This window comes from Anabrus simplex, chromosome 12 (genome assembly GCF_040414725.1).
Source record: "Anabrus simplex isolate iqAnaSimp1 chromosome 12, ASM4041472v1, whole genome shotgun sequence".
In the NCBI taxonomy this organism is placed as follows: domain Eukaryota; kingdom Metazoa; phylum Arthropoda; class Insecta; order Orthoptera; family Tettigoniidae; genus Anabrus; species Anabrus simplex.
In genome coordinates, this window is record NC_090276.1 from 18,067,740 (window position 1) to 18,085,144 (window position 17,405).

General features: G+C 38.5%; 1 protein-coding gene across 12 annotated transcripts in view; it reads left to right on the forward strand.

Annotated features, from left to right (window-relative positions):
• The window catches only part of Usp47 (ubiquitin specific protease 47), a 225,358-nt gene that overhangs the window by 133,839 nt on the left and 74,114 nt on the right, over nt 1-17,405 (forward strand). For all 12 annotated transcript variants that reach the window (XM_067156578.2, XM_067156582.2, XM_067156579.2 and 9 more), the window contains 2 exons: nt 2,271-2,506; nt 14,449-14,870. In XM_067156578.2, the coding sequence (XP_067012679.1) occupies nt 2,271-2,506; nt 14,449-14,870 (658 nt within the window). The remainder of the gene's footprint in view (nt 1-2,270; nt 2,507-14,448; nt 14,871-17,405) is intronic.

The window sequence follows — 17,405 nt, forward strand, 5'->3', positions numbered from 1 at the left end:
TTATGTTAAAGTCGCCCATTATAATTATATTTGAGTAATCAGTGACTAAATCTTGTATTTGAGTCTCTAGATCGCATAAAAAACCCGCTTTCGGTGGCTTATATACTACACCCAGAAGACATTTAACTTCACTCACAGTTATTTCCAGGAACATGAACTCAGGTTTTCGCTCGTACGGACCTGGAGACCTACAGATTATTTTAGGGCGTAAGCTGGTCATAACATACGCAGCGGTACCCCCGGAGGGCTTATTTAATCTGTCGGATCTAAGAAATGTATAACCCGCCAGCTGCAGTCTTTCTATTGCGTGATGTGGTTTTAACCAAGATTCAGAGATTAATATTGCGTGGAAACTGGGAGGCATAAATAGGGCTTTTATTTCGTCCATTCGCTCCTCCGCAAGGAGGCTTTGAGCGTTTATATGGCAAATTTTTAAAGCATTACTGTACGGAGAAAGCTGGTGGTTAATGATGTCCCTTGTCGACTGGGAATGGCAAGAAAGCTCAGATGACAATAGGTGTATGTTGCCTGCACAGCTGGTTCCAGCGACATTGGGGGAGGGTGGAGTAAGTGAAAGGTTTTGAGGAATGTTTGCAAGGAAGAGGGGAGCCTGTTCGTTTGTCTCAAGTTCGTTATCAGGGGGACTGTAAATTACGTTGTTCTCCGTTATGTTGGAGATGAATATGACAATAATGGGAATGAAATGGAAATAACAATTTACAGCGATCAATACGATAATGGCAATGTGTCAATAATGTAAGTGGAAATAAACACGACAAAAATAAGGCACTGAACCCAGTCTACCGCTACTAACACCAATCTACCACTACGGCAAGCAAAAGTAAGCTATATTACTAATTACGTTCTAATAGAGAGTTAAAGTTAAAAATTACGGTATACTACAAGGTTAACTCTAAAATTAAACTACAATAGAAAGTAACAAAATGTTGTGATCATTTCTCCCGCATATCACTTTAGTTCATTTAACTGTTCCATAGGGCACACTTTAAACTTATTTGATCCTATTTTTATATTGATTACTCCATCAATGCTCCATACCTGGCGTACACCGAACCTCGAAATTGCCTCCTTGAGGACTGCGAGTCTTGTTGCAGTCAGATCCTCTCTTATTGTGACCGCCGTTCCCTTAAGGCCTCTTTTCTTGTGGAAGATTTCACTCCGCTTACGGTAGGAAACGAATTTCACTATCAGAGGTCGTGGCTTCGCACCCAGTCGTCTTCCAATGCGATGGCTCCTGTCAATGTCCCGAAGGTCAAGGTCGACACCAAGATCTCTTGCGATGCTTATTGCGATGACATCGGGATCTTCTCCTTCCTTTTCCGGAATGCCGAAAATACGAATACTTTGCCGGCGCTGGTATTGCTCCAGTTCATCTTGCTTGTTTTTAAAGTCGCTTTTAATTTTTACAAGTTCCTTGTCCTTAGCCTGAAGCTGATCTTGTAATAGTTTGACACTTTCCTTGTATTCCGCTCTTAGTTCCTGGAGCTGCAACATTAGGGGCTGTAACTGTTCGGCTACGGCTACGGCTACGGCCTGCTTAACGAGTTCTTGTATGCTGGCGCCATGCGGCGGGCTGGCTTGGGGAAGCTTCTTAGGAGCCATTATGACAACTTGGTAGTATAACACTGATAGTTTACTGTAGTTAGCTGCACACGTTGAACTTCAGCACGAATGTAATAACGTCTTTATCACTTCAAGCACGTTGAACTTCAGCACGAATGTAATTCTTTATCACTTCAAGCACTATATCACCTGCAATTTACAATTTTTGCGAGAGAAAGTTTGCGCGCGACTAGCAGCTAGCGGCCAGGATTGTGGCAACATTTAATAAATTCCCAGAGCCTTGCAGACTGACCGCTGAAAGACATAACGGTCTATAATGATCATGTATGTCGAAATGAGAAGGAAAATGCGAAGAAAAGTAAAACAAGGAATGGAAGGGATAAATGAGATGGGAAATAAGACTCATGACCATGGATGCCTTAATATCACTGAGGTGGGGGAAAAATAAATTTGGTGGCCTACAATGTCCTAATCCCATAAAACAACAGATTGTTGTTGAGATATGATCTCTCCAACAGTTACTCATCTCTGCCAAATGGCATTTCTGCTGCAGTTGTTAGAAACGATGGGTTCAGCAGCTAGTGTATATACACCTGTGTTTCTTTTAATACAATGTTTTTCAACTCTGTGAGGGTAAACAGTGAATTAAGGATCTTATTTTTTCTGATGATTATATTTTTGTTCAGGTGTCCACACCAAAGTGTTCTTGGTCAACGTTGAGACTGAGGAAGTAGACGGCCCCATGGATGTGCGTGGTAACCTTGCACAGACTGTAGCAGAGTTCAAAGTGACCCTGGGAAAAGCCTTGAAGTTGGATCCTGAGAAGATAAAACTTGTTGTTGAACGTTACAGCAATGAGCCTCGTCTGTTGGAGAACAGTGAAAGAACTCTAAAGATGGAGGGTTTTTATGCTGCTACCAAGGTAATTATCGGTACTGTTAGCAGGGTGCAAATTAGTCTAGATATCACATTCTTTCCTTTCTGGTTCTGTGGTGCAGTTGGTTAGTTGCCAAGTTACACTATTGCAATCAAGAAACTTGTATTATTTAATGAGGTCTGTGACGTTATCTTATGTCTGTTTTTATAAAAATGTTGTGGGCTTATTGTACAATAAACTCGTGAAATGGCATTCCCTCTGTGAATCAGTGATCCCAAGATCACAGGTTCAAATGCAGATGACATAGTAGAATTTATGAAAGATGGAAAGAAGACATTCAGCATTCCATGTTGTATGAAGCAAACATGCAAAAGATATCTAGTGATACATTTAGCATGGTTTTATCAATACACGTAAAACGAATAAATGTTTGTTAACACAAAATTTTGAACATTAAACAGCATGTTAAGATTATTACATTTCTCCAAAGCATTCTATGAAATGTTGAATACATTGTTTACTCTTGTGAGAGTTACAAACAAAGCGAATCATGTAAGCATTGGCACAATATCCCTGTTTTAGAATGCATTCTGATGCATCTTTTGTTCGAATACAGCTGTAAAAAATGGCACATGAAGTCATCACACAGCCTAGTAGTAGTAATAGCAGTAGCAGCAGCGTCTGACTGTGAATCAGCATTAAGGCTGTCTGAGTCTGACTCGTTGGCTGAAGGGTCAGCGTACTGGCCTTCGGTTCAGAGGGTCCCGGGTTTGATTCCCGGCCGGGTCGGGGATTTTAACCTTAATTGGTTAATTCCTACGCCACGGGGGCTGGGTGTATGTGCTGTCTTCATCATCATTTCATCATCACGACACGCAGGTCGCCTATGCGCATAAATAGAAAGACCTGCACCTGGCGAGCCAAACTCGTCCTGGGATCTCCCGGCACTAAAAGCCATACAACATTTCATTTCATTTCATTTCAAGGTTGTTTGACATTATTTGATTCGCAGTCCCGAACTAAGAACTGTCTTTTCTAGATCCCCTCGCAGTTCTGTCTCTTGATGTGTGCCATATTGGTTTTATTTATTTATTTATTTATTTATTTATTTATTTATTTATTTATTTATTTATTTATTTATGTGTTTATTTATTTATTTATTTACTAGCAAATGTACCCGTGCTTCGGTACGGTATTCTACATTGTATACGGATTTCTCCGTAAATTACTGTAAAGGCAGTAAGATTATATTAAATCGCATGCCTCTTAGCGCTATCCTAGAAACAAAACAGGCAGGACGGAAATGTTGTTTCCGATGTAAGGTAGGCATTGGGGAAGTTTTGAGGATAATGGTCGGCTGCATTTCCTACTGCCAATCACAATCGTGTTCGGGAGTTTCTACTATAACGGCAGGCTCACCTGGCAACTGTCATTTACAACAGATATGGAGAGTTTTCATTATAAAGACAGGCCCTTTTTCGTAATGCAAGTCGCAGTCATGTTCGAAAGATTTGATTATAGCCAAGAAATGCAGCGCTATCTGACGTATCAACAATCGAGACACGACAATAAGTCATACGACCAAAGGTGTTGATTTCTCAAAATAGAACGGTGATTATGCTACCTGTTTTGTAATACGACTTACCGTTTAGTCACTAATTATCCCGAAACGAAGGTGTGCACAGTCGTTAAAATTGCATCCATATTTCGATATTTTCCGTGGCCAAAAGTTATACATTTGCATAGCTTGGAATATTTCCTCAAAAAGAAAAGTGTGTCCAGGTTTCGGGATTAGCACTCGCATACATACGGAGTAATTAAGGAAGAAAATAATACAGTTAAGAAAGTTGAAATTAATAGAAAATAGGATTATAACCGAGGGCAGCTGGATAGGACAGATATGTAAATCTTGATTTATTAGTTTCATTTTCCGTATTGGTAGTTCTTGTATATTATAGATAAGAAAGGATCCACCTTATCAATACAAGTTTTATTTATATAAGATTCTATTTACAGTACCGGTTTCGACTTTTTATACAGTCATCCTCAGCTGTACATTAGTACCTTCACATAAGTCACACATAAGCAGGCATTCTTCAGATTATAAATTCCTAATTCCATTTTTCATTTCTTACAGACATACACCAGCAATTATAGATGAGAAAAGAGCCACCATACTGCAATTGACACTTATGCACAAAAGCAGACTGTATTTTAATACTTTAAGGCAACATTCAATTACAGCTGCACATATCTACCTCTGGTTACACATTAGACTTGTCATCAATAACTGAAGATTCTATTAATCAAACTAGTGGATAAGCCTAACATATAGCAGAACCCCAGAAAGCACCGCCTGTGAATAAGGACATTCTCCATTCATATTGGATAAAATAAGACAATGGTCAAACGCAAGATGTTAAACTCTTTTTAATGAAGTGGTCCTAATCATCATAATGGATTTTAACATGGACAGCATATTTTAATATGTGATTTAATATGTACTATATATTTTAAAGTGTTTATGTACCTGTACTTTTAAATTAAGTTAATCCACACGAATTTTAGGCCTAAAAGACACACCCACACTCATTTTAGATTGTACATACAGTCAGCTTTTACTTTGAAACATGCCCAATTTGAACGTTGGACACACTCCATCATTATGACCTTTCTACTAGGCAAGGCATATTAACTAACTTTGACATGTGAAGGTACTAATGTATAGCTGAGGATGACTGTATAAAAAGTCGAAACCGGTACTGTAAATAGAATCTTATATAAATAAAACTTGTATTGATAAGCTGGATCCTTTCTTATCTATAATATATAGATATATAAATACCAAGTGGATGTATTGGAAAATCAAATGTCCTCAATAAATTATGCTGGTATGAGTTATGGATATAAGAAAGCGGTAACAGAGGAGAAATTCAGGCGCAGATAAGAAGATGACTAATAGTGTTATCACTTAAGCTATTCGAGGACGGTTATAACCTCCAACAATATTCCGCCAGTATCCCGCAGAATGGCCGATTGACAGCTCTCTTGCTTTCTACCCAGGGAACAACCACGAATTTACAGGAATGACAACAAAAATGGCAATACGTTACTTCCCGGCTGGCAAGCAGTCAGAGACGTTGCCATGGTAACCTGTAGGTTCGTTGTTCGTTGTCGGTCTGTCGGTCACTCAATGCAGAGCAGGATACCTGGAAAAAATAGTATTTTCTCCATCATTTGAAGAGTAAGCTAAATTATGAACATAACAAAAGTTCTTTATAATGAAGAGACGTTTCACATACAGTCCACGGAGTTCATAGAAAATCAAGAGAAAATGGAGGAAAAATTCAAAGATTTTAAAATGATATGTATTTCGAAACCTTCCTCGGGATGAGTATGCTCTGAATATGACATTTGGTCGAGATCTATCCAGCCGTTTAACTGTGATGGTGGAACAGACAGACACGAAAAATAAAGACCACAGATTGGTCTTGAGTTAACCTAAAACGGATAAATATCTGAAAAATTGGCAAAACAAACGAAATTACAGACAGCGGACCCCATACAACTTTATTTATATAGATATATTTATTTGCCAGGCTGAGTGGCTCAGACGGTTGAGGCGCTGGCCTTCTGACCCCAATTTGGCAGTTTTGATCCTGGTTCAGTCAGATGGTATTTGAAGGTGCTCAAATATATCAGCCACGTGTTAGTAGATTTACTGGCATGTAAAAGTACTCCTATGGGACTAAATTCCGGCACCTCGGCGTCTCCAAAGACCGTTAAAGTAGTTGGTGGGACGTCAGCAAATAACATTTTATTTATTTATTTATTTATTTATTTATTTATTTATTTATTTATTTATTTATTTATTTATTTATTTATTTATTTATTCGAATAGCACTTTTACACAGCATGTTAATTCAGTACTTCAATTCTTGCTATGTTTCTTATTCCTCTCCACCCACATCTGTTTCATTCGTTCTGATCTCTGTTTCTGAAGCTGTTCTTTGTTGTGTAGCTGTTTTCTTTTTCTTCCTTGTTCTTCCCTGAAGATCACTTTTTGAATTTTGTCCCTAAACAACTTCCTATTATGAGTATCAGAGTTTAAGTATGGAATTAAATGATTCTTTTTTAACCCATTTGCTTCAGTTGTAATGGTCCCATGCACTTGCACTTGCTTAGAAATCCGATTTAAATTGCCCTCAGCTCGAGTAAGCTAATCGGTCAAAACTATTGTGCACTGCTATGAAATAAATGCCATAAATGGAACAGCCAGAATTTTCATGCACAGTTCTCAGTGACACATTCAAAATAATTGTATTCACCGAGCTCGATAGCTGCGGTCGCATAAGTGCGGCCAATGTCCAGAATGATATAGATGTTGATTCCCATAGGGAATCTGAAATATTTGTTCCGAATGAGTAAATTTATACTGTAATACCAATATAAATGGTCCGTTATTGGACATTATAAATTTTCCAGCTAACTCATTCCTGGTTGTCAGCATTTCGCCCCCGTGTGCTAGGCTGGGCTCATCAGTTGGTACCTAGCACACCTACCAAAACGCTGGCTAGTGCATACTGTGGAGGCCACTGCGTAGGCTAATTGTAGCCACTGGCAGTACCAATGCACTATGAGAGACTTTTGTCTCATTATCAAAAATTGATGCCTGCTTGGCTACGATTGGGCAGTAAATTACGGTACAAGTTCTCAGAAGTAAAGCTATAAACAAACCACATTCCTGTTCTATTCATAGAAGGTTGCAAAAAAACGCTTACAGGGGCAGTCAAAATATTAGGTAGTACATATAACTTGGTGCGCTGTGTGTGTGTGAAATAATTTTGTATCTGTATTGACAATTAGTGTCAAACTACTTGCCATCGTCTATTCTTTCTTTCCTATCTGGGTTCAATAATTGTTCCGTAGGCATAGTAGGCCTTAATTTCATCCGCATTAGTGTCAAATCACTTGCCATAGTCTGTTCTTTCCTTCTATTGCCATAGCTAGGAGAGTGACTGACGCGTGGTGAAATCTTTTTGTTTTCAGTGGCTATAATTGGGCAGTAAATTATGGTACAAGTTCTCAGAAGAAAAGCTATAAACAAGCCACATTCCTGTTCTATTCATAGAAGTTCGCAAAAGAGAAACCCTTGCAGAGGTGGTCAAATATAAGCTAGTACATATGACTCGACGCAGTGTATGAATGTAAAATAAATTTCATTCTGGATCTGTATTGACAATTATGTTATACAAGTTGAAAAACTAGGATATTGGTTCCACACAGTCAATATCTATAAGTTTATTTACAATTCAAAGTTGTAAAAACATCATATTAGAACAACAGGACGTTTCGGCCACATTAGTCCATCTTCAGCTGTCTAGAAATAACTTAAAATTGATATATTAAAAGTTACAAAACGTGAATAAAATTTACATTCATATGTGTAACCGTAGGTTCGAGGCGGCGCTTACACAATAATAATAATAATAATAATAATAATAATAATAAAAAAAAGTAATGATGACATAAAATGTGAATAAAGAAATAGTAAAATGACACAGTGGTGGTGAATTCACATCAGAGCATGGAAACGTGACAGATAACTTTCAGTACGCAAAAATCAAATCATATACAAGGGAACCCTTACAGGCCTAAAAATGGCAACTAAAAAAGGAGAGTGGAAGGTGCAGGAACCTTATGAGGTCCATGGGAAGGTATGGCGTTATGGGGGAGAAAATACTTACAAGAAACACCCTCTAGCTCAACTATATTAAAAATAACAAAGAAAGTTTTACAAAAGCAAGTTAAATTACATAGCAACTGATGCTTGACTCGACGACAGATACAGGTTGGTTAACCAAAGCGAAAACATGATCAGGATGCTTAAATCCTTTAGTAAAACACAAGATATAAGGCTTGTCAATTAAAATGCAGGTATAAGACTTGAAGTTACAACCTATGAGAATCTAAGGCAAACTCGGACACATTAAAACAACACTTAAAAATTATATTAAGTGAGAAAACACCGAAATGCAAAAGGAGTTAAATTAAATCCAACAAAATCAGAAAACATTGAGAATAACATGAAAATAGCACTTACCGCGGAAAGGCAGGAGCTCCTGAGGGAAGCACTCGAGGGTACTCGCTTGCTAGGGCGGTCGGATGTAAATGATGCCGAGCACCCGCATCATTTTTCCGAAGCCGGCAGAAGACCGGAAATGGCCCAATTGCAATTAACCAATAAGAAATAATATCCACTAGATTCTCGTTTGCCAATACAATTGCATAACCATATATGGTAATTTCCTGGCCCACTGACGCGAGATAAATTACATCACCTGTTTCAACATCGGTAACTGCGCGTGCGGTATAGGATGCTACAAAATAAAGCACCTTACAAATTTTTACGTCAGATTACAATTTTGACATACAGAATTACATAAATTTACATACAAAAAAATCACTTCAAGACACTTTCGCATCTTGCAATGTTCATACTGTTCCATATATCTTGCCTTTTCCCTAAAAAAAAATTCTTACACATTTAAATGAATATTTCTTGCCGTTACATAAAATAATTCCAGCAGAGTCTAGAGTTCTTATTTCTTCCTTTCCCACAATACAAAATATTACAAACAAAAATGAAATCCTTCAGACACATTAAATAAAAAAAAACTTTAAAATTATATTTCCCATAGTTGGAGTTCATTACAATATGATATAATTAAATTAAGTGCATGTTGAAACATCATCAGATGAAAGAGTCGCAGTTGTAACGTGATAAATGAAGATGTAATTAAAAGTTTCTTCTGTTCCTTAAAATTTGTTTCATGAAAAGTATTTACAGTTGATTCATTAAAAATGTTGTTCCACTTCATATAAAAACTGCTAAAATGTTAGGAATTTACAAATGTATCTTAGCCAGCTTGCAGATACAATATGATGCAAACACAGAGCTGTTGAAAATTTCGTATTGCGCAACATGACCTGACGGCAGTTGATTTCCACTCAGTGGTCTGGCTGGCATTAAATTAATTTAATTTACATTGTAAAATTACAACTTAAGAACCCATCAAAACATACACAACCAATGCTGTGAAATTACTAGGCATTCTCTACCGCTTCACAGAAATTTCTGATCCCACTGCTCTTCGCCACTTCTTCCTCACGATCATTCACCTTCTCTTGAACTACTGCTCTCCGATGGGACAACAGCCTTCCCCTCCAATATTAACCAGTTAGAGCGGTATCCTCCTTTTCTGAAATTGTTAGGAACAGAAACCCCAAGCTCAGAAATCTGTCTACGGAGCAGGAAGGGCAATAAATGTGTCACCACTGTACATCAGGCGACAAGTAGTTGACCTGAGTTTCCTCCATGGTATTTTAAATGGGCATTACCGCTTGGAACTTCTTGTCTCGCTGTTCTCTCTCCGTGTTCCTTCCCGCTCCACCAGAACCAAAGACCTCCACATTCCCCACACTCAGCACTCAATACTTCAACGATCTTTTCTAATCCACCTCCCAACTCTCTTTAACAATATTAATAGGAGACACGAGCTTGATACAGCATCAAGTAAATATATATTCGGAGGGGGTGGGTGGGGTGTAAGCAGTCTTCTAAGGATAAGTTGATTTTGAAGAAGTTATACCTCCATTTTTACCCACGACGACTTGACTATGGACATGGTTTTCGATTCGGACAGTTATTAGTAGGCTGTGCACCATCAATGTAATTTAGAAATAGTCATTTAAAATTAAAACAAGTAGTGTTTTAATATTGTATGTCATTTTAATAAGATCAGGGTTCCTCAACAGCTGAAGATGGCCCACACATAGGGTCGAAACTGGTACTGCAATGTAAAAATTTTGGACACAGAGGTGGTTTCAGGCAGCATGGTAGATTTGCCGTATTTTGTCGCATAGCAACGAGCCGCCGGTGCTTTGCACTTCCGCGCGCGTGTTTTACTTTTACCTTGAGGTTATGTTTCCCGCGTTGTGTGCTTTTTATTACGAATCAACTACATACTTTGGAAAATTTCCCATGTACACTGGCATTGTTGAAAGTGTATTATCATTAAGTGGATACTTTCGATTGTCGCGGCTGGAAGGAATGCATTATAACTATGGTTCTTAGTGAGATTAACTGACTGAAGTGTTTATAAATGATTGCTGTGAAATTTTGGTGTGATTTAGGGAAAAATAGTGTTTTACACACATTTTACTGAAAATTGAAAGCAGTTTGGGTGACTCCGGACAATGCCTAGAAATTACCAGAGGCAGAAAGAAGCTGCCTCGAGGTGAAATTCATCATCATCATTTCCCTTTATCCAGCTGTAGCCGGGTAGGGGCAAATATGGTTCCTCTCCACTTTCTTCGGTCTTTCCACCACTCCTCCTCCAACACTGTGTCCCAGTCCAGGTTTCTTTCTATAATGCTGCGTTGGATGGTATCCTTCCATCTCAATCGTGGTCTTCCACGGCCTCTCCTTCCTTGGATTTGCATTTCCATCACCTTTTTTGGCATTCTTTCATCGCTCATTCGCTTTATGTGCCCAAACCATCTTAGTCTGCTCTTCTCTATTCTATTATTCATTTTTTCCACTCCAATTTCTTCCCGGATTTTCTCATTCCTTATTTTGTCTCTTCTACTCTTCTGTATCATACTCCTCAAGAATTTCATTTCGGCTGCCTGTATTCGACTCTCATCCTTCTTTGTCATTGTCCAAGTTTCTGCTCCGTAAGTTGTTATGGGTACGTAATACATCTTGTACATAGTATCCTTTGCTTCCATTGGCACATCTTTGTCCCATAACATATTTCTTACACTATGATAGAAACAACTTCCAGCTTGAATCCTTTTACTAATCTCAGCATCCAGTCGAGCATTCTCCATTAATTCACTCCCCAGGTATTTAAACGTTTCCACTACTTCCAGGTGAAATTACGAACCAAAATTATTACGAAAAGCTGTACGTGATATTAAAAGTGACAAGTTGTCTTATAGGAAAGCATTTGATTTCTATGATATGCCTTGTTCCACCCTACAAGATAAAGTGCGGGATGTACATCCAAAAAATGGGAAGACACCCGATGCTAAATGAGGAAGAAGGAAATGATCAAGGAATCGTCACCCTCCGGCCATGCTCCAACCCAACACAACCTGCTACTTCCCGCCGCCGCCGCAAATAAAATGTTCTTACTGGGAAGAAGATTTTTGGCCGTGACTTCCGCCGAGATGAAAGCAGTGCAGAAACAAGTGATGGCCCTGGCAGCAGCAGTGAAAATAAATGCGATGAAGCATACAATGAATGTAATGACATTCTGGTGTTGCAAGAAGAGGCTTTCCTTGTTGCAGATTATAAATACAAGTTGAGAACAAAGAGCATACAGGCAGTATTTTGGCCTGGCCTGAAATATTCGTTCAAAGGATGTGGATGTCAAATACTTGCGTCCATATAAAAACAGCAGAAAAGTGTTTGTGTTCCCTGACATCCCTGCTGAGGATACAATAGGTAAAGAACAAATTTCGCAAATACTTTCAGTCCAATTTGAGAAGAGAGGAATGTTAATTTTCAAAGAAAACGTATTTTAGATTTATAGGCCGTGCCAACTACATGTTCATTGTATCGACCTTTTTTTGCTCTGAGATTTGTATCGTTTGTATGAAAAATTAAGATTTCTCAGTAGGATCTCTGTGCAGTTTATAACTATTAATATTTCAATTTAGACCAGAAAACTTTACATTTACCTTGTCAGAAAAAAAAGATTGATCAGTAACACATTACATTTATCATTACAATGATTTTTAACCAGCTAGTCATATTTTTGGACACCCTCAGGACACTTTAAATATGACAAAACTAAAGCAAAAAGAACGAAGAATTGAAATAAAAGACTATTATGTCCGAAATCACCTAATACGCTTTGAAACTTCGGACAGCGGTTTAAAATGCATGGTTTATGTTTCCTCAGGAAAACCTGCGTTGGTGTATATTTTTCGTTTGTAGGGTATTGCATTAATTGGATATATTCCTCATTATTAGGATGATAAACAATACAATTTAAGATTCCCTTCGTGAGTTAAGACGAAAATAACCTCAAAACCGTCCAAAATCACCCTGTTTGATGGTACCCCTTAATAAATAATTGTATTGATTAGGTGGAAAGTTCCAATCTTTATACTTGTGATCATTGAAATATCAATACGGAAAATGAAGTTAATAGACTATCCAGAGGCTGTCTGACGATCATAGGTGTTTATGCCCCAGTAGAGGGATGATTAGAAGACAATGATAGTTTCTATAACAATTTACAGAAAGTAATTAACAAAATTAATAAGCAAGATATGATACTTTTACTGGGAGATTTTAACGCCAGAGTAGGAAATCGCAAAATTCAGAACAATATAGGAAGAAACTTGCAATAGTAACGAAAGTAAACTTACTGACTTCGTTCTCTTCAATCAGTTAAAAATAATGAGCACCATGTTTCCGCATAAACACACTCCTCATAAGTTCACACGATCAGCTAGGAATCAGCGATCTATTATTGATTATGTCATCGGCAGCCAAAAGCTAGCAGAATTACTGCAGATGGTAATAGCATTGTATCAAAATTGCAAAAGCTGTGTTAGAACCAAAGTGGGTCAAACTGAATGGTTCAGAGTTGGGACAGGCTTAAGACCCTTCATTATCATCATGGATAGGATTCTACATATCAAGGAGAAGATGATGGGCGAACAAGTAAAAACTATGCTCTTTGCTGATGACATTGTAGTTTGGGGAGATAATGAAGAGGAAGTACAGACACAAGTTGATTGATGGAATGAGGAGATACAAAATTTTGGAATAAGGATTACTACTGCAAGAAACAAGACTTTGATCATGATGAGAGGTAACAGAAAATCCAGGGGAGTGATAAAAATAGGAAATGAACCTTTTGAAGTAGTGAAATTTTTTAAATATTTGGGCAAGCATGATGTCACAAGATGGAAATTTGAATGGAAGAATTGATTTAAGAATGTAGCAGTCTGCAAGTTTCTACCAGTGTGTGAGAGACATTGTATGGACCAAAGATGTACCAATGAAGTGCAAGAAGGTTTTATACTTGTCCTATTATAAACCTATACTGATCTATGCTTCAGCAGCCTGGACGTTGACTAAGTGAAACCAGTGTAAGATACAAGCAGCTGAAATGAGGTTCTTGAAGAGCATACAGGGAAAGACAAGATGAGATAGAATACGAAATGAGGAAATAAGGAGAAGCGTGGGAATGTGTAAACTTCAAGATGAGATTGATATAACAAAGCTAAAATGGTTTGGACACATGATGAGAATGCCAGGAGAGAGAATACCAAAGAGAACATTTATGGGTACAGAGACTGCAAAGTGGCCTAGGGAACGGCCTAGAAGGAGATGGAGGAGCTCTGTTGTGACTGTGTTGGAAATAGAGGAGTAGATAGCAATAAAGTACTAGAAGAGGAGTGGTGGAAAGATAGAGTAAGGTGGAGGACTTTGGTACACTACCCTACCCAGAGAGAATCTGGAAAAATTAAGAAGAAGAATAATAATAATGAGGTTTTGAAATAGAAACAGATCATTTCTTAGTGGTTTCACCAGTCCGCATAAAGCCAAGGATGATGGAGAAAACACACCCTGCATGGAACACAAAGAAACAACTTATAGAATTGGTCTTTTAAGAGATCCAAGTATAAAATGGCTATACCAAAATAGACTTAATAATCTAATTCAAGCAAAACCTGTGAGTACCAATGTAGAGGAAGAATGGTCAAATATTAGCTTAGTGTTAAAGCAAAACCACTTGTGAATGACTTTTCTAGGAACAGTTGAGAAGAGTATAATTATTATTAATCTGAGAATTACTATCTAGAGCCATGACTCTTTTATATATGTTTTTCCTATTCTTGTCTCCTTTGTAAAAATTATTTTTAAAGAATTACAGTTTCTTTTATTTTGTCTCTTGCAGGTTTTTGTTGCCACCTCAATTGATGAAGATCCAGAGAAACCTTTCATTACTTCCAAGCTGCACAAGATAATAGATAGGTTTGAGCACATAGTAACTCTGCACATGATCTTGCCAGACACGGACAAGGAGACTCTGAAAAAGTTGGGAATTCCTGCTCTAGTTCTGGACGTGAACCACAATTCTGCAGCTCCCATCCCCACCAACAACTGTCCGCCAGTGGTGAAGGTACCGCTTCCTGCGGAAGATGCATGTGATATCGATGAGGCTGCCAACACGCCTTGTTGTTCCCTTCCATCTCCACCTGGCGGTCCACGTGATAACTCGCCGCAGCCTCCAGGCGATGCTGAAGATGAAGGAATAGGTGCTACAGGACACAGTGATCAAAGTGCGAGTGAAGATAGCAGTCTCACAGACAGTGATAGGTGGGTGAAATGTAGTGTGTGTTGAAGTGGAATTAGGCTACTGCAAGAATTTGCTCAATTTTTTAAATATGGGCTCCTTCAGTTGTATTTTTATCCGTGAACCGTAAGCAACATCTGAGTTGTGTGGTCTCAAGATATTATTCAGGTTAATGGAGTTGCACACTAGAATAATAATTGCTGCCTGGCATGCGTTAACATCTGCGATATTTGGAAGAATGGTCTGCGCATCTTTCTAGAGCTTTGTGAGTGGTCAGTGTTGTGATTTTTATGGTATTATTTGTCTGCTCTATCATTGCCCATAACGAGCGTCGTGGTGACGTTTGTTGATATCTGTAGCATATGCTCAGGAGCAATTTACAAAGCAAGGCTGGAAACGCATACTCACTTCAGAGCCCTGTTTGTGATTGTTAACAGGCTGGGAATGCTTAATACAGATAGCATGCTATTATCCTACTGTTACAGTTATTATAATCGGTTTGAGTGTATAATTTCAGTTGGTACAGTGAAACCTCGTTAGCGAGTTCCTCATTAAGATGTTTTCTCGCATAGCATGTCGTAAATTTCAAGTCCCAATTCATGTCGTATTAAATCTGTGTAAAAATACCTCGCTTATCTCGACACAAATTTTTGCTATTACCGCTTAGTACAATCATATTTTTTCTAGCCCTGAGAATGTTCTTTGTCATCCCTTGTGAAAGGAACGTGATTTCCAGCACAGGAAGAGCCAGTGCCACAGGAAGCACATTGGGGAAAGTTGCACAAAAACGGGAGAAGTCCTCGAAACCCTGAACTTTACAGGGTAAATTGCACCTTCGGGGAGTAAGCCATTAGCCTCAGGAAAGTTCAGTTTTGCCTGCCGGTTTTCATTGATATTGCTGAATAACCCAGAAAGCTTGTTTGTGCTTGTCAGAACATTTTAATTTTGTCTGATTTGTTCTTCTGGCTCAGGGATTGGCTGTTCGTGTTTGTCCCAACACCTTCCTCTTCAAATTCAAACAATACAATACACTACACTACCAACCACCACAGAAACGCACAATAGTGATTACATCCCTCCATATAAGGTTGGCATCAGGAAGGCATCTTGCTGCAAAACGGGGCCAAATCCACATGTGTAACACAGTTTGCACCCACGATCCTACAGGTGTGGAGGAAGAGTGGGGGTGGTGGTGGTGGTGGTTGTAGTAGTAGTAGTAGTAGTAGTAGTAGTAGTAGTAGTAGTAGTAGTAGTAGTAGTAGTAGTAGTAGTAGTAGTAGTAGGTACCAAGAAAAGATAATGAAATGTGCACGAAGGTTTTTTTCTTTTATTAATAATAGTGGTTTGAACTTACCATTGATATGAATAAAATTGCAAGAGTAAAGGAATTTATGTACTGAGGTGAATTGATCACTGAAAATGGCAATGAAAATAAATCGATAGTTTCAAGAATCCAGAAAATGGAAATTCAATCCGAGGCTCGTTTGATTGTTGAAAGCGATGTTAATACGCTACCACTGGCTTGTTATAATAGATGGCAAAAAATCAGAATGGTTTAGAACAGACAGAGGAGTTCGACAAGGAAGTGTACTTTCACCAGTGCTCTTTAATATAGTGATGGACAACATTATGTGGAAAGTTCGCCAAGGGTCAACAGCAAATGATATGAAAGTCATAGTATATGCAGGTGATGTAATGATATGGGAAGAAAATAAACAAAAATTGGAAGAACGACTAAATACCTGGCAGAGTACAATGAAGAAGCAAGGATGGAAACACATTTAACGAAAAGTGAGGTTGTCATTGATGCTTTCATGGCCTGTACTTACAGACATGATATAGGCTTTTGGGCTTATGCTGTGTCAAGAAAATAAGGTGAAATTCTTTACGTTTTGCAGAGAACTTTGCTCTGCGTCATCAGAAGAAAATCTAGACTGTCCACGAGAAAGGCTTCTCAAACAATGTGGTTTGAATGTAGACGTTATAATAGAAGTGGAAATGATACATTAATTCGTCACCAGATGGCTCCCCTGATGCGGTACAGCGCTAGCGTTCGAAGCGGTAGCTGACGGAACCATCAGAATCAATCTGCGATGGTTGCATAACATAACAGGTGTACGCACATATGAAGGTATGATATTGGCGCAAGCCTGGAATGAAACATCAGGCGATGAGGAGCGTACAAATTTGGAAAACACCAAAATGAAATGACAATAGTGAAGGAACAGGGAAGGGAACTACCTATGTAAATCCTTAATGGCTGGCAACCAGGTATTACTTAATTGATAGCCAGTGTCCCTGTTGAAATTGTTAGGATTTGTACGTATTTCCACAGCTTCCCATATAATCCTGGACCTGTAGTGTGTAGCTTGGGTAAGAGCTTGAGCAGCTTGGAACATTACATCATGACCTGACGAAAGAGCGTGCTCAGTTATTGCTGATTTGTCTGGCTGGTTGAGACAAATATTATGTTCATGTTCCTGGATACGAGTACCAATGGACCAGCATGTTTGGCCAATGTATACCTTACCACAAGTACAGGGAATTTTATATACCCC